This window comes from Cricetulus griseus, chromosome 2 (assembly GCF_003668045.3).
Source record: "Cricetulus griseus strain 17A/GY chromosome 2, alternate assembly CriGri-PICRH-1.0, whole genome shotgun sequence".
NCBI classification, from domain to species: Eukaryota; Metazoa; Chordata; class Mammalia; order Rodentia; family Cricetidae; genus Cricetulus; species Cricetulus griseus.
Genome location: NC_048595.1, coordinates 398,617,692 through 398,642,127, shown reverse-complemented (window position 1 = coordinate 398,642,127; position 24,436 = coordinate 398,617,692). Strand labels below are relative to the sequence as shown.

Below are 24,436 nucleotides of genomic sequence, written 5' to 3'. Positions count from 1 at the left end.
CCTAGGGTGACAGCAAGACCAGAGCAGAGTAATGCCAGGGTGGAAAATGTGATGTGGCTGAGGAGCCCATTCCCCAGGTGCTGGCCACCCTGGGAGTGCTTTGGGCTAGAGCTTGGCCCAGCCTGTCCAATGATGTCTTTCTCCTCTCCCAACTCCTGACCACCTCTGCAGGAGTGCTTCGGTTCTGTGCATTAGACCTTGGACTTCACTTTTCTTTAGCTCTAACTCTGTAGAATGGAATCAGACTATTGGCTTCCTTCTCTAGGTTTGAGTCTGTCGGTCTTGGTTTGTTTGAAGTCAGAGCACAGACACTGACTTTGGGCTTCTAGACACCCAGCGTCAACAACATCCGTGGCGCATCTACCAGGCAGCCAGGCAGGCCTTGCTGGCTGAGCCAGACACACACCCTCGCCTGGGCTTTCTCCCTGACACCCAGCATAAGGCTCCTCCCACTCCCCACCCCCAATGTTCTTTCAGCCCTCCTCCCAGCCTCTCCCCCTCCAAATCCAAGCCTAAAGGTGGGGACAATATTGGCAGCTAGAGACCCACGCGCCTTAACTCCTGGAGCCGACTGCAGGCAGAGTGAGAGGGAGGAGGTCTGTGAACCCAATTCGCAGCACCCTCATAACCCCCACTAGTTAAACCAGTTTACTCCTAGGCTATAGGACAGAGAGGGACAGGGGAAGGGACACAGATTGCTTTGACCTACAGGTGGAGGCTAACTAAGAAAAGGAGACAGTGCCTTCTCTGACATACTCCTGCTCCATCACTACATCCTGACAGTGTCCACGTCCCCCACTGCCTACCCTGGGAGGTACCAGAGACCGGCCTGGCAGAGGACAGCGGCCAGAAACAACTCAGTCTCCCCAAATGGCAGCAAAGGGGAAAGCGCCAGAGAGAAAGGGTTGGCATCACGGAGCCCAGGACACTGACCTCTGCCAGTTCTGCCGGGCCTCCCGGGGATGAAGCCACGGAAGCCCAGCAAATGGGAGGGGCAGAGACCCAGGCGTCCTGGGCCGCCCCGCCCATTCCCCCCCATCCACACCCCCCCAGCCCCAGGGCACCAAGGAGGGAGCCGGGCAGGGGCAGGCGGCAGGGGAGGGAGGAGCGAGGGCGGGAGGGGGAGGAGGGAGCCGGGCAGGGAGGGAGGTGGGGGGGTAGGGAGGGAGAAAAAGAAAGAAAATATTTTCCGTGTCCCCGCCTGCGGAGTCAGTGTGCGGTTTGGGAGAAAATGTGTCGGATATTTTGGGGCGGTCACGTGGGCGGGCGGGCTCCGAGAGGCCCCGGGATTGTCCCAGCCTAGAGCCGTGCCCCCCTGGAGCCCCCCATTACCGCGACTCCTAAACACCTCGGCGCTCCATCCCTGAGACTGCCTGACGCCGGGACCTCGGGGTTCCGCGGCCTTCCTTCCCCCGCCCTCCCCTCCAGGTGAGTCAGGCGGGGAAGCCGGCTCGCCCTCCTGCCCGCCCTCCGGCCGTGGACGCCGCGGACGCCAGGGTCCTCCGCTGAAGTGAGGGGGGGGGAGCGTCGGGAGCCTCGGGGGTCCTTTTTCTCCGGGGGTGGCCAGGCTGTTAGTCCGGCTTGCGAAGGGGCTTTCTGCCCCAACTTGGGGTCAGTAATGACCTGGGAAGGGAAGATTTTAGGGTGAGAATGAGCCTTGTTATCTGCCCATGATTTTTGATGGGGGGGGGCATTTGGGAAAGTCTTGGGAAAGCGAACCTATCCTGTACTCGTAATGTCAGAGAAGACAGGGTTCCCTCCGGTGAGAAAGGATGGCATTTTTCCAACCCTCCGGGGCGGGGGTGGGGGGGTACTGAAGGGCGGATCTGATGGTCCAAGTACCCTTTTGCCAGTGGAATGGCACATCTCTGCAGAGGGACCATGTAAGGGTCTAGCCAGTGGTCCTGGCTATCTGGGTCAGGAGCTGGGAGGAAGAAGTGGTGAGAAAAGTGGCCTGTGGAGTTTGGATGGCAGGGTCAGGGTTCCCTCAGACCTATCCCCAGCTATACAAGTAAGCCAATGAAGGAGCGGGGTGGTTCTTTTGGAGCATTCTAAGAGGGGAAGCCCCAATGGAACAAAAGGAGAGTTAGAACACTGGGGCAGGTTCAGGAGTCCTAGTCATGGAGTGCCATTGACAGCTTCTCTTGTTGCCACTAGGTCCTCTCACCTCAGCCTGGCCCAGTATGTAGGAGGGAGTCTCTGCAGAGGCCAGAGGGTAAGGATATGCTTGGTGGTCATTGGGAGAGGGGAGCAGGGATGTCTGAGGAGGGGACTCCAGGACAGAATGCTCAGATAACACCCTCTTGTAGGGCTCCAGCCTTGGGCAGTTGGAATCCTACCCCTCAAAGGCTGAGGAGGCTCCCTCCCTTATGGTCAATTCTTCAGATACTGAGTTGAGGTTGAGGAACACAGTCATTGCCAGTAAGGAAGACTTGGAGGGGGTTAAGGGGAGTGTGTGTGTCCAGGGTGCCCAAAGCTTGGGTATCCCAAACACACACACACACACACTCTCTCTCTCTCTCTCTCTCTCTCTCTCTCTCTCTCTCTCTCTCTCTCACACACACACACACACACACACACTCAGTGGCTTAGAGCTGGTAGGCAACAAGGACACGCCCCCTGCAACCCCAGCACACCCCCACCTCTGGCTCACAAAGCCACCTAACTGGCACCTCCAGTTCCCCCCTGCCCCACCCTGCCCGTGCCCTCTGATGCCCACACACATTCCACTGGCATTGCCTGCCTGCCTCCTGGGTATTGCCCCTCCCTGAGGCTAGTGTGTTAGAGGGAGGGCACCTGAGGATGAGAGGTGGGGAATCAAGGGTCTAGACTCCCCCAAGAATGGCAGGGAGCCAGGGAAGCCAGGCCCACTGCTGCCTCCTGGAGAGCGGGCAGGGGACTCAAACTAGAGCAGAGGATGCCTGGGTTCTCCGCCCATTCTGGAGATGGGGTCATGGAAAAAGGTGGTCGTGTTTATACAGAGGGGAGGGGGGCAGCGGGTGGAGGGCAGCCGACAAGAGCAGCTTTGTTCAAGGCCCTGGAGCAGGCATGGCAGCAGGGAGACGCCCCCCTCCATCCGGCAGCCCCCTTCATCCATGCCCGCCCTTCAACTCCACCTCATCTCTAAGACAGGCAGCTTTGTCAGAACCCTTTCCCCAAGTCAGTTGCCCCGCCTTCTGGGCCGCACCATCTGAGGTGGCACCCTGGGAAGAGGGAAGTGTTCTGTGTCTTCTGCAGGACCCCTGAAGAACCCAGTTAAGGCCCTCTTTTAGGATTTCCTTTCACTCAGTGCTGTCTTCAGTTTCTTGCTCTCTTCCTACCTGGGACTGAAGCATGCACCCCACCCCCCATCCCAAAGAGACCAGACTTAGGAGAGAGGAATCTTTACTGCCTACCTTCCTCTTTACCCCCAAGTCTCCCCTCCCAGGTAGTTGAGGAGGAAGGCCAGAGCCAGGGAGAGTTGGCTTGTTCTTTGCTTAACTCACAGTATCCTGGGGTGGGGGTAGGGGCACTGAGCATGCCTCCCTTGTGCCTCCTGCTGAAGCCCTGCCTTACCCTAGAGGTCTATTTCTCATCTGTAGGTAAGATGCCAAGACAAGAATGACTGGAGTGGAGAACCTACTCCTAGTCTATGCAGAATCTGGGGGGAAAATTGGGTTAGGGGTTCTCTTGGGTTCATCACTCTTGGCATTGGAGGGGTTAATCCACCTGGAATGTAGCCCAGCCTGTTGAGCTGTGGCCCAGGGGCCTTAGGGGCCCTGGACTCCAGGTTCCATCAGGGTTTAGCTTGGGATGAGGACCTCATGGACTAGGGAAGGAAAAGGGGAAGGATGGAGGCTCAGAGTTAATGCTTTAGGACTCTGGGGGACACAGGGGTAAAGAGTAGCAGGGTCCTGGGCCTATGGGCGATACCTAGTGAGGAAAAAGGGGCTCCTTTACACATGGGATCTGAGTGAAGGGTGATGACGTTGGATTTTGAGTTCTTGTAACAATGATAATTTATTCTGAGGAGTTTGGAGATTGAGAGAGATGAGAGAAAGAGAGAGGGAGGAAAAACTAGAGGTACACAGAAGCAGTCAGAGATGTTGATCTTAGAAACAGTTACTAATGGGGAGAGATATAGAGATGCCTGTGGCCTACCTGTGGGATGCCCTTGCTGTGGTCCTCTGCCCTTCTTCATCCCATCGTTTCTGGTTAGTGGAGCTACTCTCCCAGCCCATGAATTTACACAGTAGATGGTTTTGGAGACCCTGAGGAGCTCCTTTCCCTTAGCCACAGCATTACGGTGGGAACCACAGGCCAATCCTGGGATTTCCTTTTCCTTTCTCTCAGGCTTTCTTTCTTCTTTCCTGGGTTCAGGTTAAATATTTCAGGGATGGGGAGAAGCTACATTTGCCTTAGGAAAGAATGTAGGGAGAGTTTTCTAGGGGCCTAGAGAAAGAGGAGCAGCACTGTGAACTGAGGGCAAGGAAGAAACTTTCTGGTATCACACTTATGTCATGGTAGAGTTCCACCAGCATCCCTGATTTGGAGAACAGCAGAGGGCATAGGGAGTGAGTGTAGGCTGACTGAGATGGTTGGTGACAGAGAAAGAGTCAGGAGGGGAAACAGAAGGAGTAAGGAGGAAGACAGAAAGGAAATGATAATTAAAAGAGGCATGCAGGAAGTACAAAGTATAAAATATTGACATAGCATTTAATATGATGTGCCCATGATGAGTTATTGAATCCTTGAAACAAACTTACCAACAGGTGGGCCCTACTATTATCAAATGGTAGATGAAGAAAGTGAGGCACAGGGAGATGAAATAACTCCTCCCAAGTCCCACAGCCAGTAAGTAGGGACATCAGTTCAGGGCATTTGCATGTGGCCATTACACTTTACTCTGCAAAACCATAAAGGACTCAGGGATTACAACACAGACCGTGGCTTACTGTTGCTGAGGTGCTAGCATTTAAATTAATTTATCTTTACTTATTTACTTTTTGTTTACCTATTTATTTATTTAACTTTCTTTGGTGTCTAGAGATAGGGTTCCTCTGTGTAGCCCTAGCTGTCCTGGAACTCGCCCTGTAGACCAGGCTGGCCTCGAACTCACAGAGTTCCGCCTGCCTCTGCTTCCCGAGTGTTGGGATTAAAGGCATGCGCTACCACCGCCCTTCGAGAAACCCTGTCTTGAAAAACCAAAATAAATAAATAAATAAGATCTTGGGTCCACCCTTTAAACCATATAACCTTAAACCAGTCACTAAATCTTAGTTCCCTCATCTATAAAATGGAGGTCATAATTTCCCCTTCACAGGACAAATCTGAGGATTAAATCAGATGTCTAGCTCTGATGCTTTAGTCTGGGAACCTCCCCACCAGATGTCCTCAGATCATTGCTTACACTCAGTTTATCCTTCCCTGAAAGTAAACTGAAGAATTTTTTAGGATCTGCCTATTCTGAGACACTGCAAGTATCCATGCCAGGGTAACAAAGACCAACTGAGCCGGCTATTGGTAGTGCATGCCTTTAATCCCAGCACTAGGGAGGCAGAGGCAGGTGGATCTCTGTGAGTTCGAGGCCAGCCTGGTCTCCAGAGTGAGTGCCAGGATAGGCTCCAAAGCTACATAGAGAAACCCTGTCTTGAAAGAAAAAAAAAAAAAAAAAAAAAAAAAAAAGACCAACTGAGGGATGCTTGTGGCCTTGGGCCTCACAGTGAGTGTTGTCTTATCTTTCCTTTTTATTTTTATTTTTTTCAGGACCCTTGGAGACCCAGTGGGCAGGCCAGCCAGGGTGGGCACGGAGCCTCCCAGGCCAGGTCAGTGGGCATGGGCGGGGGCTGCAGCTGAAGACCACCCTCGCCCACTGCAGATTCCAAGGGATTCCCATACTGCAGCTGCCATGGCCACCAATAAGGAGCGACTCTTTCCGGCTGGTGCCCTGGGGCCTGGATCTGGTTACCCAGGAGCAGGCTTCCCCTTCGCCTTCCCAGGGGCACTCAGAGGGTCACCACCATTTGAAATGCTGAGTCCTAGCTTCCGAGGCCTGGGCCAGCCTGACCTCCCCAAGGAGATGGCCTCTCTGTGTGAGTCTCAGGGGTCTTGGAGAATGAGGGGGTGATACGGAAAATGGACATCCTTGTTGTAATGGTGCGCAGGGAATGGGACTTTGGTCTAATAGAATGGCGGTGCCTATGGGAGAGGGGAAGTGGTGTTAGATGTGTTTTGAGGGTAGTACCTGTAGTGAGAGTTCTACTCAAATATGATCTTAAAGAACTGGGCCATAAAACTGCTTGTGGATCTAAAACTGACTCCTGGGTCACTCCACTAGCAGAAGGGAACACGTTTGTGTAGACTCTTGAGGGTGAGTCTGGTGTCCTTAAAGGCTGCATGCAGTTGGGAGGTGGGGGGGAGACAGACAGTGGACTAGAACCTGAGAAGTTGGTCAGCTAGCTCTGTGATGGAGAGGAGAGATGGCTGTTCTGAGGCTGCAAATAGGAGGGGAACTTAGTGCTAGGTGCCTAAAGATGTGTGGGGCTGGGAACATTTTTCTGTTTGTTTGTTTTTGTTTTTTTGAGGCAAGGTTTCTCTGTGTAGCTTTGGAGCCTGTCCCAGAACTGGCTCTGTAGACCAGGCTGGCTTCGAACTCACAGAGATCCGCCTGCCTCTGCCTCCTGAGTGCTGGGATTAAAGGCGTGCGCCACCAAGCCCGGCTCTGGGAAAGTTCTTAAAGGTTCTGAGGAGGACAGAGATAGCCTGGTGACAAAGGGGTGGCTCTTGGTCCACAGAACAATCTAGAACCATGCAAAGGTGCTTCAGAAGCATCCTCCTCTTCAGCCACATTGTTCTGGACTTCTCCCCTCCCTCCAGGTCTGGAATAGTGCCCACATACTGTGCAGATCCCTACTTGTCCCCAGGCCTGCCCTCTTTGCATTAAGCCTTTAAATGCTGATATCAAGCAAGGCCTGAGCCTCCTTTCTCTATCTGGGACCCCTCTTTACCAACTTGGTGATTGTCCCTCCTGATCAGGCCATGACAGGTGGGAGGTGGGCTGGGATAGGGTGCCTTGGCCTCTACTTTCTGGCATAGGGATCTGTGTACAAGGTGACGGAATATGAAGAGGTGAAGTGAAAGCTTTACCTGGAGGGAAGAAACAGAGATAGAAAAAGACAAAAAGATAAAGAGACATTCTTTAGCTTACCATGGTGGCTTACACCTTTAATTCCAGCACTTGGGATGTAGAAGTATGGATCTCTGAGTTTGAGACCATCCTGGTATACAGAATGTGTTCCAGGACAGCGGGGCTACACAGAGAAACTCTGTCTCAAAAAACAACAAAAAAGATATAGCTCTGTCGCTTAGTAAAAGTTGGGGGGGGGCTTTGCCTGATTCAGGGGTTATAGTTGGAGGACTTACATAGGGGTGACAACCCTGGGCTGGCAGCTCCACTGGAAAGAGTGTACTTATCTGGAAGTGTGTGTGTATGTGTCCCAGACCATGTGCACTTTGTATGTGCGCAGCATTGCCAAGACTGCTCATACATAGAATTCCAGTGTATGCAACAAACAGTCAGTGTGAAGAGTCAGGAGGTATTTAATTGGGCTCTGGTGTTTGGTAGGGACTGCCTGTGGCATGGCTGTAGTTCAACAGAGGTTACCATGTGGCATGCAGAGTGCGTGAAAGAGCACAAAACTCTTTTTTTAAAAAAAAAAAAAAAAAAAAAAAAAAACTTCTGCTAGATTCTCCTCTTCCTCAATGTCATCCCATGAATCTGTCCTGAACCAGGCAATGGGAATAAGCCTCATCTCCCGTGAATGTATTTCTTGCAGAGAATCATGCAATTTGACCTCTTGGGATTTGATCTTCCCAGGGTCTGTGGCAGGTAACTAAAGGAGCCGGAGTGAAAAAGAAACAAGAGAAAGACAGTGGTAGTAGGAAAAATGCCCAGAGACATGGCCAGTACCTAGTGACATTCTCCCTATGCCCTTGTATTCTGGATACAAGGAGATGGAGGTCAGGGTTCAAAGTGAGGTCGAGGAAGGAGAAAGTGCCAGGCTGAGCTCCATCCTCTAAGGCTGCCCTGAAGGATGGGAACTGCAAGGAGAAATTCCAGAGAAGAGCCTGCACCAGGAAAGGCAGTTGTAGAGGGTGAGGCAAGCTAGCATAGAGGGACAGGCCCAGGCAGGGAGGTAGCAGGTGAGGTGGGGAGGAGGGGAAGGCCTAGGTCCAGACAGTGTGCTTGGGGTGGGGCATCCAGCTCCTAGTGGTACTGCAGAAATGAGGCAGGAATCCTGGAGTTTAGGGAACCTCCCTTGGTGGGAGAGTGACTGGCCAGAGGACGAGAGGGTGCCACCTCATTTTCTTTGATCTGCTGTCCCCTTTTGGCTGTGTTGATCTATCATACATGGGAGGGGTGGTTTACAGTCATCAATTTGATGCCACACCTACACTCACCTTGAGTCTCTGTCTCTCATTACATTTTCTCATACAACCCTCTCTCTCATGTAGAATAAGGACGTTTTAAGAAGGGGCTTGGAGCTTCTCCTTGGGAACTGGTTTTTGGATCTTATTGAAGAGTCAGCCCCTGGCACCTTGGGGATACCCTTGTTGAGAAGTCCTGCTCTATCTCTTAGGGCTCTCCTGGGGCCTCAGTGGGTGAGGCAGGCATCTTAGAACCCTGTGGTGGAGGAGGGGGGAGGTGAGGGGAGCATGTGCTGCTGAGCTAGACAAGCATAGACCTGTGTGCATGGAAAACAGAGGGGAGTGTATGGGCATGCGCACCTGTGTGTACACATGCATGCATACCTGCAGGCATGGAGTGTACAGGCAGGGAAGGGATAGTGTGGTCTTGAAGACCTGGCAAAGTTTGTGCTCCAAATATTGTGGTGGTAATAGCTGCCATGGCGGAGGGACCCGTGTCTGTGGAGCAGGGAGCCCAAACGCCACCATGCTAAGTCTCCATGCTTGGAGACGTTGAAGGCAGGCTGGCACAAGGAGAAAAGAGATCCTATTTAAGCTGGAGATGCCCAGACCTAAGCCAGAGGGGCAGCTATACAGGTGCAGATCCAGAAGGGGCCCAGGCACTGGGAGAAAAAAGCAAGGAAAGCAAGTCGTGGCAGTTGAAGGTGGCAAGCAGGCAGCAGCTAGGTCTCCTCCAGGGAAAAAAAAAAAAAAACTCCAGTGGCTGCCTCTTTCCCCTCCCCTCCCAGTCTCTCCTCCTCCGGCTCCAACTCCAGCTCCAGGCCGACACAAACGGGGCTTTGATTGCAACAGGAAACCTCTCCGGCGGGGGGAGCCGAGCTTGCCGCCGCTGCTGGGGCCCAGGCGGCACCCCCCCTCTTCGGGCCCCCTACCCTCTCCCAGCCCCCATCTTGCCAAGAGCTCCTCGCGTCCTTGCTTTGGGCCTCTCCCTTTCTTTCACACCTCCCTCTGTTACTCCCTCCTTCTCTTCAGAAGACCCCCCTCCTAGTGCTCTTCAGGTGGGACCTGTCCTTTAGGACTTGCCTTCTGGGGCGGGGCCTACTTCAATTTGAAATACCCCTTCAGATTTTAGAGTAAGGTTATGGAAGAAAAGGAGTTACTAAGCAAGAAGAGTGCCAAGCCAGTGATCTTCAAACTTCATCTAGAGGTGGCAAGATGGGGAGAGAGAGAATTTAGCTGTCCTGCTCCCCAAACCTAGTCCTGGCCAAACCCAATCTTTGCCTGGGACTGGTAGAGCTCTGAGGGGTGACTAGGCTGGAAGCTTGAGTGCCTTCTTAGTGGGGGAGGGGCACATTCTTTGCCCCTGGGACCATAGCTTTTCGAGGATCTAGCTGGGAGGGGGGTGCACCCTGGTGGTGGGGATCATAGGGAAGGGGGTGAGTCAGGCACCAGCCCCCCTTCATGCCCCCACCAAGACTGGCGGGGAAACATCTGGTTCCCATGAAATGCTAGAAGGCTAATGGGTCTAATTGCTGCAATAAGGGCGGGGGGGGGGGTGCTTTGGGGAAAAGAGGGGCACTAGATCCCCCCATTTTGTTTTAACCCAAGGTTGTACTGTATCTTGAATAGGGGCTGGGGTTGATGGGATGTGCCGAACCAACACCCTAATGCCTGGTCCTGAGGCCCCCTTCCCCAGTGGTGCTTTCGGAGCACACAGAAATGGGGTGATGAGGAGTGGGGTGCATCTGGTGAAGAGAAAGGGGGGCTTTTGAGACCTCATGGCTTCCTGGAGCCCTCCCCCCACTCTTGTGCCCTCCTCCCAACCCCCTCCCTGTGGCCTGGCCACTTCTGGTTCTAATTACCAACCAGGCAGGCCTGACTTAATTGGGACCTTTCAGATTTCGGAGGGGGAAGGGGAACTTACAAGCCCGGAGTTGACTAGTCAAGGCCTTTTTCTCCTTGTTTTTTTTGGGGGGTACTCTTCTTTCTCTTCTTTTTTACTTTTTTTTTTTTTCCTGCTGGTCCTATTCCAATTTAGGCATTTATTCCTCTTTTTTTGGGGAGGGGTACGGTTGGATTCAGAAACGGAGTGTTAGGGTTGGGTCATGAGGGGAAAGTTCACACTTAGGTTGGAAAGATCTTGTCTTTCACTTCATCCTTGCTGCAAGCTCCCAGTTTGCCTGTCCACCACAGCCCACCATCGCCATCCGCATTTTAGGCCCTCCTCTCCAGCCCTGCCCCCGTGAGTCCCTGGTAGCCACCCGTTCCCCTCCCCCGCTCCCGCCTTCTTTGCCTACTCTGGCACCCCTTCCTGCTTTTTATTCTTCCAGCAGGCGCCCCACTCTCTCAGCACCCCAGTGCGACCCCGACTCGGTACAGCAGATTCTTAGAAAAGTGCGCCCCGCCCTGGCTCAGCCACAGCCGCCGGGCGGGGGAAGGGGTCGGGCCGGGCGCCACTCCCGCTCCCGGGCGCTCCCCGTGTGAGCGGCGCTGACAGAGCCGGCTGGGCCGGCCCGCCGAGCGGTCGGGCGGCCGGCGGGCGGGGCGCGGGGGAGGGGGCGGTTTCCGGGAGTCGCCGCCACTGGCGCTGTCCCAGGGCCAGGGTCCCCGATTCCAGGCGGCCTGGCAAGGGCAAACTTGTGACGTGGCTAGTCCTCACCCTCTCCTCCGGGCGAGGGCGCCCAGGGGGGCACTCAAGGTGGCACTGAGGGAGGAGGGGCAGCTATTTCCTATGGTGGGGGTACAAGTGACCTGGAGCGATGAGTGACCAGCAGGGCAGTTACTGCGAAGGGGGGGGCCCTTAGTGCAGTGGAAACTCGGGGTAGGGGCAATTGTCATGGGCGGGGGAGCATTTTGGTCTGAGTCGCAGTTTGGTACCGTAGTTAGCGGGTAGTTTCGTGCTGCAAAAGTGAAGTCGGGTTCTGGGAGAGGGCATGAGGGAGGCAATCGAGGCACTTTGGGAGTGTCAGTCGCGGGATAGAGCTTCGGGGACTTTGAGGGAGGCGGCCCAGCCCTCGCGGAGGAAGGATAGCCGGAGCTAGGAGGGGTAGACTCTCCGCTGCGCTGGAGGGGGCGGGGGGGGGGACTCCGCTGCGGAGCTGGCGACGGCCTGGGCGGGGTGGGGCGGGGCCGGGTCAGGAGGAGGTGAGCGCGCCCGGCCACCCGCCCCGAGGGGGGTTCCCGGAGAGTTCACCGCGGGAGCGCGCTCTGGCCCTTGGACCGGGGGTGGGAAGAACGGGAAGGAAGGAGGCGGTAGCGCGCGCTGAGCCGCAGGAATGCAGTGTTCTGGTCCGAAACGCGCGCGCGCGCAGGCGCGCGCACGAAGGGCGAAGGAGGAGTCGGGCCCGGGAATGAGGGGGGTGGAGGTAATGCAGGTCCTCCGACTCTGGAGACCAGCGGTGCGCGAGGCATTTCAAGGTTCCCTTCTACACAGCCATCCTTAACACCCTTGCTTGTGTTGACTTGTATGCCGAAGAAATAGTGTGTGTGTGGGGGGACACTCTGTGAGAGGAAATGCGTGCATTTGGTTCCTCCATTCCTTCCCCCAGTTCCAACCTGGACACGCGCCTTAAGTGCAAATGCGTGCAAAACCTCCCGGTCTGTGGAGAGAACATGATTGCAAGCGTTTTCCTGAGCCAGGTGTATTTACACAAATTTGGGCACCTATGAATTTATGTGGGTGCAGATATGCTTGTGCACTGTTGCACGTTTGCAAATTTGTGTTCCCTGCCAAGATACATGCATGCACAGATGTATGTCTAAGCAAACGCGTGCGCCGCGCAGCGAGTAGACGTATGCGAATGTGTTTGTGCTCCACTCCCAGCTCTGCTCATCTTGGTGCCCGGCCCCCTTCCCTCTCCAAGCCCCACCCCCATCCCTTCAGGCTCTGCTTTTACAAAAGGTCTCCACAGTGCTAGCTGCCCAGGCACCCTAAGTGAGCCAGACCGAGGCAGAAGCTGCTGCTTCGCCTTCGTGCCCCGCCCAGTCCTTTCCCTTGCTGGGGATCCCCCTCTTCCCCGCCCACCCCTTACCCCCCATGCATCTCAGCGCCCTATGCTAGCCCTCCCCCTCCCCCCTCCAGGAGCAGGGCGCTGCGGGGGGAGGAGGGGGAATGGGCTGCGGGTCCTTGGTATTCTAGCACCCAGTTTCTCTCCAAGCCGGGTCGCGATGTACGACTGCATGGAATCCTTTGCCCCGGGTCCGCGACGGCTGTATGGGGCCGCGGGGCCCGGGGCCGGCTTGCTACGCAGAGCCACTGGCAGCTCTTGTTTCGCCGGACTTGAGTCTTTTGCCTGGGCGCAACCTGCCAGTCTACAATGTAGGTATTCGAGTTCGGGGGTAGGGTATTGGGTGCACCAGAAGCGGGTGCTTGCTATTTCCGTATGTGAAGTTTGGGACTGGGGTGCAAGCGGGGGTATTCTGATCCTTTCTATGTGAGGTACTGGCCCTTTAAACGTGAGGGCCTGAGTCCGTCTCCTTTGCGTGAGTGCTGTAGTGTTTGGAGTTGTGTATGGTTTTTATGGTGGGTATTAGTTAGTGCTTTGGTTGATGCCACTCCCGAGTTCCTGGAGATAGGAGAGGCCGATGTATTTTGCTAGCGTGTTTTCAAGTCCTTAGTCTGGGAGGGATATAGCACCCAGGACAGTGGGTGGCGTATGTAAAGTCCATGCGGGAAGTTGGGAGCATTAAAAAAAAAAAAAATCGCAAAGCCTGTGAATCTCTGACTTGTGCAGATCTTTGCCTAAGAGATGTGGGTGTGGAGTAGGGGGTCCCTCTACCCACTGTCACCCTCCGCCTGGGTTGGCAAATGTGCGTGGCCCAGTGTGGGGGTGTTTGTGGCGTGAGGTCGGGAGGGCGTGTGCCTTGCGTGGCTGCGGGGGCGGTTTTGGAAAGTGCTGTGTTCTAGAGAATATCCTGTGTGCTCTGCTTGTGGGGTGCAAGGGGTGGTGCATAGAAGAGGGAGAAAGATGGATTCTGCATTTATCCTCATGAAAACAAACAACAAACAAAAAACTGGAAGCTTGTATTTGGTTGTCTTGACAGATGACTTTTTTTCTGTGGCTCCAACACACAACTTCAGCAGGAAGCGAAAAGTTTAAAGCCAAGTGTACGGAGTGGGGGGTGGTCTGGAAGTGACAGCCCGTAGGAAAGAACAATCATAAGGCCCCCAAATATCCATCTTTCCCTTTTCTGTAATGGGAGATGCCAGGCATGGGGCCCTGGAACCCCTTTCCAGAGCGGTAATAAAAAGCTGGGGACTGAAAGGCAGTAAAAATAAAGTCCAGATGAGAAGTGGCTTTGAAGCCTGGGCCACAATGCCTGGCGGGGGTGGGCTGTGAGAAGCGGCTGGGATAGGAGCCTGGAACACCCCCCCCCGCGCGCGCGCCCAGATTTACTGGGGGTTGGCACTGCACTCGTAGCCCGGGTACGGATGACTGCAGACATAGGCTCGGGGGCACTCTGGGAATGGGTGGGCAGCGGGCGGGGTGGCTGGCGCTGGGGGAGTGTGTACGCCGGGTCACTGAGCCCCCGCCAACGCGCCTCGCTCCTTGGCACTCGGCAGCGCTGTTTACAAGTTCAGTTGTTTTTTTTGTTTGTTTTTTGTTTTTTTTTTTTGTTACAGGGCAGAGCTGCTCAGATTTAACAACTGGGAGAGTGGGAAAGGGAGGTAACACAGGAGACAGTATTGGGGTTGGGTGGGATAAGAATTGAAGTGCGCTATTTAAAGGGTGAGAAAACATGGTACTAATACATTGCACCGAATTTCTGTGAATTCTTAAACTTGTCATGCCCAGGATAATGGGGGATTAGGCACGTTGGTTGGCGGTGGAGGTAGAGATGTCTTGGGGTGGGGGTTGGCCACAGTGGTCCTGGGCAGGGATCAGTAGACCTTTAGAGGCCGTTTGGGCTTGGTAGCTCAATGTTTTTGCATTTTAGTTTGAGCCAGTAAGTTTGGCCAGTAGGGTCCTCGTGAGCACACAAAACCAACAGCAGGCCTCCCGCCACACTCTGAGAGAGGGAAAGTGATTTAGAGTAGAGCTGGATGGTGTGTTTGTGACACTTAGATGGGGACTTTGGTGTCTTGGTGTTCAGTGCTGTCCCACTGTGGTTTGTACGGGGGTAGAGTTGTTGGCTTGTAAATGTGAAGCCCACTGTTGGGTTTTGGGTGTGATCCACCTACATGGAGTGAGTGTGGTTTAATGTCTGAGATCCTCTGTGTAGAGTTCTGGCTCCAGCTAAGGAGCACACAGTCAGTCTGCCTGCTTTTGTGTCTGTGTGATGCTGGCCTACAAAAGTGTGTGTCTTCAAGGAGATGTATACTATATACTAGGTTGTGAGTCTGGGCAGCTCAGCTCTGGGCCTCGCAGCTGGGAGCGTTTACAGCCGGTTATAACGAGTTTGTTTGAAGCTCCGCTCAGCCTGGCCAGGAATTTCCTCAATTTCAGCAATTTGGGCTTTAAAAGGAGAAAACCCCAGAGCCCACCCCCTCCTCCTCAGCAGGGGCCCCTTCTTAGTCCAGGGACAGCATCCCACTGTAGAGGTCTCAGCGATCACCCTGCGTCCCAGAAGACCCTGTTAGCATTTTAGCTCCCTCCACCCACAGTGACCTCAGAGCCATTGGATTGCACTTTAGGTGGGGATGTGCCAGAGGGTTGTCGAGAATGGGTGACAGTGCCACTAAGATGGGAAAAACTGCCCAAGGGCAGGCTCTCTGGGGCCTTCTATCTTATAATTGGCTGGTGCTACCCCATGCCAGTCTGACCGCACCCAGGCCTTGCGCAAGAGAGGAAATGAGGAAATGGGGTAGTGCTCTGTGGGTAAGGAGGGTGTCAGTGCAGGAGAGAGTACCACCCCACGCACAGGCCTATGGGCAAGGCACATGCCCTGGGGACCCCGGGATGGGCTGAAAGAGCAAGGACCTAAAAGGCATTCCAGTCCTTCCCACGCCTCTCGGCACCTATACACAGGCAGCCCCACCCCCAGTCTTGAATAAACTCCCAGCACCCTTCTGCCCCCACTGCTTTCAGGGGGAATCTAACTCCAGCAGGATTCTTATGCTAATTAGTAGGTGGGGGTGGGGTGGTTGGGGAGGGCTTCCCTCTTTGTAAGGTGGGTGGAACTGGTCTGGAACCCCAGCTTTTGGGCCTCCCTCTTATTGCTTTGGGTCAGATGGACTTGCGACCAGGTGGGCTACAGAGGGTCAGAGGAAGGATGTGTTACAGGAGGTGGGTTCAAAGTTCACTGAGGGTCTTCAGGATTTCTTTCAGTCACTTGGGCCTTCCAAATGTGGGCAACAGGTCCCTCAGGCAGAATAATTTTCAAATGTCCTGAGCCTCTGAGGATGAGCCCCACACTCACACAGCCTAAGGCATGTCCCTAGCAGCTACCTCTAGAAAGTGTGGGCTTCCCCTACTCTGGGCCTAGGCTAAGACTCCTTACAAACTATAGTTGCTATTTTCTGAAGGCAATCCAGGAGTGAAGCCTGGCTAGAAAGGGTCTGAGATAGCTCCCTTCCCCCTCACCTCTGTTTACCCTAGGTCACCTGACTCTCTGCTCACCCTACACTGCTTCTAGACCTAAGGATCTGAGCAAATACCTGTCTCTCTCTTCTTTCACTAAAGGGCACTTAGCTCTGGTCAGAGGACCTGAGAGCCTTGTCTCTGCTGTCAGCTGGCGGTGTGAAACTGAGCTGCTCACGCTACCAGTTATGCTTCCCTTCTGATCTGAGGTCTTGGGAGTGAATTAAATGAATTAAGTCATTCATCCAGGTGCCAGCTGTAGGTGGCCTGTAACTGCCCCATTGACCTCCATATCTGCTGCCCACGCCCCAATTGCTCCCAGAGGCTGAGGATGGTGGAACTCAGGGTTACCAGAGTGCCAGGGAGCGAGCCCTAACCCTTCCACTCTGTACCTTTTTTTTATTTTATTTTTTGGTATGGGTGTTTTGCCTGTATGTTTTTGTGTACTGTGTATGTGCCTGGTGCCCACAGAGGCTAGAAGAGGGAACTGGATCCCCTGGAACTGGTGTTACAAATGGTTGTGAGCCACCACATAGATACTGGGAATTGAATACTGGGTCCCTCTAGGGTCAGTGCTCTTAACCAGTGGGCCATCTCTCCAACTTTATGATTGGGGAAACAGAAGCAGAGACATTAACTTCTAGGTTGGCCTTGGTCTGGAATTTGGAGAAATGAGCATTGATATAGAAGAGTTGGCCAGGTGGGGGCTGGGGTGGGGTCGGGGTGGTGGTGGTGGTAGAGGCCTGGAATCCCAGCAAGCTGCAATGACAGTGGCTGTCTGAGCTTTCTGTGTGTGGGGGGGTGGGGGTAAGTACCTGCTAAGGGCTTATGAACAGTGGTGACAACAGCTGCCACCAGCAGGTCCAAAGGAAGAGAGGATGGTCATTAGATGAGATTGCTTCAGCTGACCTTCTCATACTGGTTTTCTCCCCCAGCGGTGGAGACACAGAGCACTAGCTCAGAGGAAATGGTGCCCAGCTCTCCATCACCCCCACCACCTCCTCGGGTCTATAAGCCATGCTTTGTATGCAATGACAAGTCCTCCGGCTACCATTATGGGGTCAGCTCATGTGAAGGCTGCAAGGTGTGTAATATGGTGGGGAGGATGGGGACACAAGGTGGGGAATGTAGACCGGTAGGCAGAATGCTTGCTTAGCATACATGAAACCTCAGCAACACATAAAAGAGACCCTCTTGGCCCGTCGTCGTTGATGGCAGAAGCCTTTAATCCTAGCACTCTGGAGGCAGAGGCAGGTGGATCTCTGTGAGTTCAAGATCAGCCTGGTCCATAAGAGCTAGTTCCAGGACAGCCTCCAAAGCCACAGAGAAACTCTGTCTCGAAAAACAAAACAAAGAGAGAGAGAGAGAGAGAGAGAGAGAGAGAGAGAGAGAGAGAGAGAGAGACCCTCTTAGCAAAAACAATATCCTGGAGGGGGCACCCTTCCCTTTAGATGGGTTAGTAGGAAAAGGTATTTGGTGCCAAGCCCGGGACCCACATAGTAGAAGGAAAACAAATAACTACTCTGAATTCTACTTGCACCCTGTGGTTGCACATGCACCCTCCACCCCCAACGCACACAAAATAAATAAATATAATGAAGAGATATTTTAAAGATGGGTGTCCCAGGTGCTGTGTTCACATGAGTTTTGTCTGTGTGGGATGAGGGACTGCTCTGTGCATGGATGATTGACAGATTGGGTGAGGTGCTGAGGACACAGCTCAGCGGTAGAATGCTTTCTGGCATGCAGAAGGCCCTGTGTTCAGTCATTCTCCAGCACTCCTCTTGCCATAAACAAACAACAAACAAAACAGCACTCAGAGGCAGAGGCAGGCAGATGAATCTCTGTGAGTTCAAGGCCAGCCTGGTCTACAAAGCTACACAGAGAAACCCTGTCTCGAAAAATCAAAACAAACAAAAAAACAGATTGGGTCAGGCCTGGGGCCACCTGTATTGTAAGAAATATTGGTTTTCCAGCCCAGCATCCTGTTTCAGTGATACTCCTCCTGATCCCAAATTCAGGGCTTCTTCAGACGCAGCATCCAGAAAAACATGGTGTATACATGTCACCGTGACAAAAATTGTATCATCAACAAAGTAACCAGGAATCGCTGCCAGTACTGCCGGCTACAAAAGTGTTTTGAAGTGGGCATGTCCAAAGAAGGTAGGTTCTCTTCCATCCTGTCCTAGTCTGTGGTCCTTCCCCATTGCCTTCCAGTTTCCCTGACTGTCAGACCTAGCCTGCATGTAGCTGCTTTCTTGTCCTATTAGATTGGCTCCCTGTAGGCCACAGCCCTTTACCATTCTCCCCTTTCTTGACCATTCTTCTGTAACCTGGGCACTAGAGTTTTTCTCCTTCTGTATGGTAGGGCAGGAGGCTTGGTCTGGTCCCTCCCCTCCTCTGTTCTTTCACAGGACAGATCCTGAGATGGCTCCAGGCTGGCCCCTCCTTTCCATCCCCCCCCCCACCATTGTGCTGCCAAGGCTATAAGTGGATATCCTGCCTGCATATCCTGCCCCCCCCAACCCCCAGCTCCTGCAGGGCAACCGGAAGGGCAGGATGGAGCCAAATTGGCCTGGGGAGGGAGCATGGCTACAGGCCCTGGGTGGGGCAGGGGCAAACCAGCCTGGAAATAGGAGCTTATGTTAGGAGATAGGGAAATAAAGGCACTAATTAGGGTTCCAGAGAAGAAATATATATTCTTACTGAGAACTGAGCACATTAAACTAGGGTGAGAGAGGACATCTAAAAGGAGACTGTGAGGGTCCTGACCCTTCCCTTTGCCTCCAACCCCAAGCTGTAAGGAATGACCGAAACAAGAAGAAAAAAGAGGTAAAGGAAGAGGGCCCACCTGATAGCTATGAACTGAGTCCGCAGTTAGAAGAGCTCATCACCAAGGTCAGCAAAGCCCACCAGGAGACGTTTCCCTCACTCTGCCAGCTGGGCAAGTACACCACGGTGAGGAGCCGGCACAGGCTGGGTGCTGAGGAGGAGCGGGCAGGGTGAGGGCGCTGTGTGCCTTAGGAATGGGCAGAGCTGTGCTCATCTGTCTGTAGTGGGGAGAGCTCCCAAGGGGAGCCTTCACATTCAAACTCATCTTTATTCCCTGCAGAACTCCAGTGCAGATCACCGTGTACAGCTGGATCTGGGGCTGTGGGACAAGTTCAGTGAGCTGGCCACTAAATGCATTATCAAGATCGTGGAGTTTGCTAAACGGTTGCCTGGTTTTACAGGACTCAGCATTGCTGACCAGATCACTCTGCTCAAGGCTGCCTGCCTGGACATCCTAGTGAGTTAGGCCTATGAGTTCTGGACCAGTTTGATCCTTTTCTGCCATCACCATGCTTCTCTATCAAAGCTCTTTTTGTCTTAGCCTTTGTCTCCTGGTTTACCTAACCTTCCCTTTCCAATCTCAGAGTTCCACCCTTCTGCCTTACTCCTCAGGTTCAGGATTTACTTACTGGGAACCAAACTTACTTAGGAACTTTTCCTCAGGGGCAGCACTAACTGTTGTCCTCACCCCCAACTTCCAGATGCTGCGAATCTGTACAAGGTATACCCCAGAGCAAGACACCATGACATTCTCGGATGGGCTGACCCTGAACCGTACCCAGATGCACAATGCTGGCTTTGGGCCCCTTACAGACCTGGTCTTTGCCTTTGCTGGGCAGCTCCTGCCCCTGGAGATGGATGACACGGAGACAGGACTGCTCAGTGCCATCTGCCTCATCTGTGGAGGTGCGGGGGCGCCCCCTGGTGTCTGCATGGATTCCCTTTTCCACCACATCCCATCCTCACTGGTTCTCTGACCAGGTGGGAAAGTATGAGGGTCTCTTTCTTCCCTTGGGATTGTCAACACTGACCCCATCCCACAGACTTCTCAGATCATGTATAGCCTTGCTGGCTAACCAAGCTAAGGCCAAAAGAAGACGGCAGAGTCCAGGGAACTCAGAAACCCTGGCCACAGTGCTGAGATGGGAATCTGATAGGAGTGTTAGACTAGAGCAAGCTCCTTGCTGAGTGGTTATAGGTAAGGGCAGGCCTCACATCAGGGGAGATAACCTGGAGGGCTCAGGAACAACAATGGAGTGTCAGATGAGACAGTGTGTCCTTCCTCATCTCATCCCATTGTACTTGTATAGACCGCATGGACCTGGAGGAACCTGAGAAAGTGGATAAACTGCAGGAGCCCTTGCTGGAAGCCCTGAGGCTTTACGCCCGGCGACGGAGACCCAGCCAACCCTACATGTTTCCAAGGATGCTAATGAAAATCACCGACCTCCGGGGCATCAGCACCAAGGGTTAGTTATGAGTCAGCCCCCTTCCCAGATCTGTAGGTCTCCTACAGGTGGTCAGTCACACAGGTGGTCAGGAAGAGAGGGACTGAGAACCCAGACCTCCATGGAGTCCTAGCTTGACTATATCTTCCTGGGGAGATTTTGAACAAATTCTTTTCTGGTTTTGGTTTGGTTGCTGGTGTGTGTGTGTGTGTGTGTGTGTGTGTGTGTGTTGCTGGGGGTGGAACCCCAAGCCCTGTATGTACTAGGCAAATACTGTATGCATAGTGATACCCTAGCCCACCTTTGGAAATTGGTTGGGCTAAACTTAATCCTACCTCAAAAGCTTATTGTAGGAACTAAATGAACTCACAACACAGTGTACTTAGAGATGGGAATTGAGAGCCTGGCATAGAGCCATGCATGATTGGTGGTGGTTCATGCCTACCATTTCAGCATTAGAGAGGGTGAGGCAGGAGGATTACTTTGAGCTCATGGGTTCAAAGCTAGCCTGGACATTTCCATTATTACAGAGAGTTCCCTTGGGCAGTGCTGCTCAAAAGTGTGCCTATAACATTAGTATTTGATGAACATTATCTGTTATAAGTTATTAAGAACTAGCCTTGGAACAGCCAGAAAGCTCTGGACATTGGAGCATGGTTGCTGTACTGTGTCATGGGGCTCAAAGTTGCATGCAGTGTGGTCTTCAAAATTTTTTTTACATTTATTCATTTATTTATTGATTGTATATGGTGGGGCGTTCCTGTCATTACATGATGTAGAGGTCAGAGGGTAACTCACAATAGTCAGTTCTCCTTCCACATTGTAGGTCTTTGGGTTGCCAGGCCTGATGACCAATGATCAATGAGCTATCTTACTGGCCCTAAAAAATTTTACTTATTATTTTTCTGTGTGCCATAGTATGTGTGTGGAGGTCAAAAGACAACTCTGTAGAGTTGGTTCTTGGAGCAAATTCAGGTTGTTGGGCTTGTGCTTGTATATTATCCACTGAGCCATCTGCCATCTCACAAACCCACAGTGCAGGTTTGAAAAGATGCTGGGCAGTGGTAGCACAGGTTTAACCCCAGCCAGCCTTCTGGAGGAGAGGCAGGTGGAGCTCTGTGAGTTAAAGGCCACCCTGACCTACAGAGTAAGTTCTATGACAGCCAGGTCTACACAGAGAAACCCTATCTCAGAAAACCAAAAGGAAAAAAAAAAAAAAAAAAAAAAAAAGACATCTGAAAACTTTCGGTACATGCCTGTGATTTCAGCACACAGGAGGCAAGGGCAAGAAGATTGCTTCAAGTTCAAGGCCAGCCAGAGCAATATAGCAAGATGGAAGCTGCATGCTTTGGCATTGACTGCCTACTCCAAGGACGGCTGTAGGTTTGAGGTTAGCTGACAGAGTTCCAAGATAGCTAGGGCTACATAGTAAGATCCTGTCTCTAAAGAAGGATCAAAGAAAAAGAGAAACCCTGAAGTCATGAGACAAATAGACACCAGGCTGGGTAATGCTCAGGTAGGAGCTCTAGGCAGGGAGAGGACCCCTAGGAACCAGGGTGTGGCCCAGGAGCACTTGTGAATCACAGGGAAGTTTGGGGCAGGGTTTCTACCCATGTGCTTCTGTCCTTCCAAGCTTCTTTGCCTCTCTTCGTAGGAGCAGAAAGGGCCATTACCCTGAAGATGGAGATTCCAGGCCCGATGCCCCCTCTGATCCGAGAGATGCTGGAGAACCCTGAAATGTTTGAGGACGACTCCTCGAAGCCTGGCCCCCACCCCAAGGCTTCCAGTGAGGATGAAGCTCCAGGGGGCCAGGGCAAAACGGGCCAAAGTCCCCAACCTGACCAGGGCCCCTGACCTACCCCACTGTGGGGCTGGGCTCCAGGCAGCAGACTGACCATTCCCCAGACACCACCAGTGACTGGGGGGAGGACCTGCCCTGCCCATTCCCCACCTTTCCCATGAGCTCATTGTTTTGCCAAAGTTTCTAGGGGTGCCTGTGTCCATCCCTGTCCTGTTCTAACTGGCTCCCTCTACAGTCCTGGAGGACTGCTCTGCACCTACCAGAAGAACCGGAGGAGGGGTGAACCTGGGTCTGGACTCTAAAATCTCAGCACTGCCTGTCCGATTCAGGCCACAGGCTCCCCAGGCAGGAAGAAACCCTGCCTTCCTACAGCCCCATCCTCTGCCAGGTGCTTGGGCTTCTGAGAGCAAACAGGAACACTAGAGACCAAAAGGGGGGCCCTCAAGGAGGGCTGAGCCCACCCTTGTGCCCTACCCTGGGTGCCTAACGCTGTGTGATGAACCTGCCATGCACACTGTCCCTGTGCCCCATCTTCCTGCCAGGTATAGAGGCAGGCTGGACCCTGCATTTCTGGGGTGGGGACTGAGGGTGAAGGGAGAAGTGTAAGCCCTTTCTGTACCTCTCTGCTGAGGTACAGCACACATCCTGGGCCCTCCATTTTACAAACCCCTCCCTTAGCCCTGTCTTGTGCCTTGGCCTCCTGCCCCCATCTCAGCCACGAGGCAGGGACCCTCCTACACTACAGAGGGGCCAGGGATCCCTCTCCTAGTGCCTTCTACCCTTGACCCCCCAGAGCAGCTTGGCCCGCGGAGGGGAGATGCTGCTTAGCTGATCCACCGTGACCCAGAGGAAGCCTCTATTTATTTATTAGCTTTTGTTTACACCCTGGAATGACCCCTTCCTCCAGGGGTCTTGGGAGGGGGAGCCCAGGGCCTCTGTGACCCCCTCCCTTCTTCCCCCCATCTGCCCCCTGTTTGTATTTAGCTGCCAAATAAGATTCCTGCAGGCTCCCCCTTTTCTCTGGGGGGTCAGGGTGCTGTCCCCTCCCCTCTGTTTACATCTCCTCGCCCACTCCGCTGTATCGCATATTGCTGAGTTTTCTATTTTTGCAAAATAAAGTGATGGAAACTCACACACGGGATGTGGCTCCCTCTAGACCAAGTCACTAAGTCAGGGAAGTGACCTGCTGACCTGGAGAAGGAGCTGGGTGGGGTGGGGAGCTGCTAATGGACTTCACAGTTTTCTTAGGGGAGCAAAGAAAATAACCAAGTATGTCCAGTGACAGCAGCAAAGGGGGACTGGGAGCTTCAGGGGCCTCCCCCAGCCACCAGGGAGTTCTTAACTTCAGTGGGATCCTAATGGGCTCATGATGCCTAAGTGTGTATTTGCTCTGCTCTGGGCAGGGATTGCCTGAAATTTCATGTTTTGCACATTGTCCCTAGGCCTGGAAGAGAACTGCAGCCCCACATCTAAACTATAGTGTTTTTAGGATTTGTTTATTTGAGAGAGGGTCTCACTGTATGTCAAACTGCCCTCCAACTAATAATCCTCCTACCTCAGCCTCCTGAATTTTGCGATTACAGGTCTGTGCCACCACTCCTGGCTCAGTATTTATTGAACTAGCTCTTAGGGGACTCTTTCATCTTCTGTGTTCTCACTATCTCCTTATGACCCACTCATTTGAGGCTTCTCTTCACTCTGCAATCCCTGCTCCTTCCACAGCTTTCCAGTCACTTTGTCACCTAATGTTCTCTACCTTCTGCAGGCCTTAACTCTACCCCACCCACCCTCGACCACACCCCTTGCTCTCTGTGACTCCCCCCACCCCCAGCCCCCAGCTCTTCCTTGGGACAGGGTTTTGCTTACCTTGGTCTTGGATCTCTTCATCAATGACCTGAGCATATGGGAAGGAGGTGGGTGTGGACCGGGGAGGCCAGAGAGGAGGGGAAAAGCAGAAGAAGAAAGTGAAAGAAGATTTAGAGGAAACCACAGGGCCTGAGGAAAAGAGGGCATTGTCATGGTAACCACTGGTTGAGGGGGAAGGGCAGAAGGTCTGGCTGTCCTGCAGCCTGGAGCCGGCTAAGGCCCACCCAGGAGCCCCTCCAGTCCTGTTGTCTCTTCCAGAGGCTTCACTTTCAGGAGCATCTATTGTGATAGTACTTTCTGTGACTGACAGGGAAGCTGATTGACAGGCACTAGTGCTTGTCTACCAGGAATGCTGTTTCTTGTTGGGAATCTTCATCAGGTTCCTTTCAGTACTCTCAGTGGCCAACTGTGGTCCAGGAAAACTGGTTTGTACTTACACAACCCATTCTCCCTACAGGCTTTATCCTGCCTTAGCCCTGGTAGCAGCCCCTGCACTCTGCCTTCCTGTTTCCTCCACTCTTTCCCAGGCCCTACTATTGTCCTGGCTTCTGGACCCCTAGTTG

At 53.2% G+C, this 24,436-nt stretch overlaps 1 protein-coding gene across 4 annotated transcripts; it reads left to right on the top strand.

The window, feature by feature from the left end:
- The first annotated feature begins 1,177 nt into the window (after positions 1-1,177).
- Rarg (retinoic acid receptor gamma) lies at positions 1,178-23,141 on the top strand. Of its 4 annotated transcripts, XM_027396679.2 has the most exons (10): positions 1,178-1,428; positions 2,158-2,215; positions 5,746-6,071; positions 16,862-17,010; positions 17,948-18,089; positions 18,724-18,884; positions 19,039-19,215; positions 19,460-19,664; positions 20,069-20,227; positions 21,861-23,141. In XM_027396679.2, exons 3-10 carry the CDS (start codon positions 5,888-5,890, stop codon positions 22,058-22,060), a joined length of 1,377 nt encoding a protein of 458 aa, XP_027252480.1. In that variant the 5' UTR covers positions 1,178-1,428; positions 2,158-2,215; positions 5,746-5,887; the 3' UTR covers positions 22,061-23,141. The 4 variants fall into 4 exon arrangements, with proteins under 4 accessions (XP_027252480.1, XP_027252481.1, XP_027252482.1 ...); XM_027396680.2 differs by lacking the exon at positions 2,158-2,215; XM_027396678.2 differs by lacking the exons at positions 1,178-1,428; positions 2,158-2,215; positions 5,746-6,071 and adding an exon at positions 12,412-12,724.
- Positions 23,142-24,436: the final 1,295 nt, after the last annotated feature.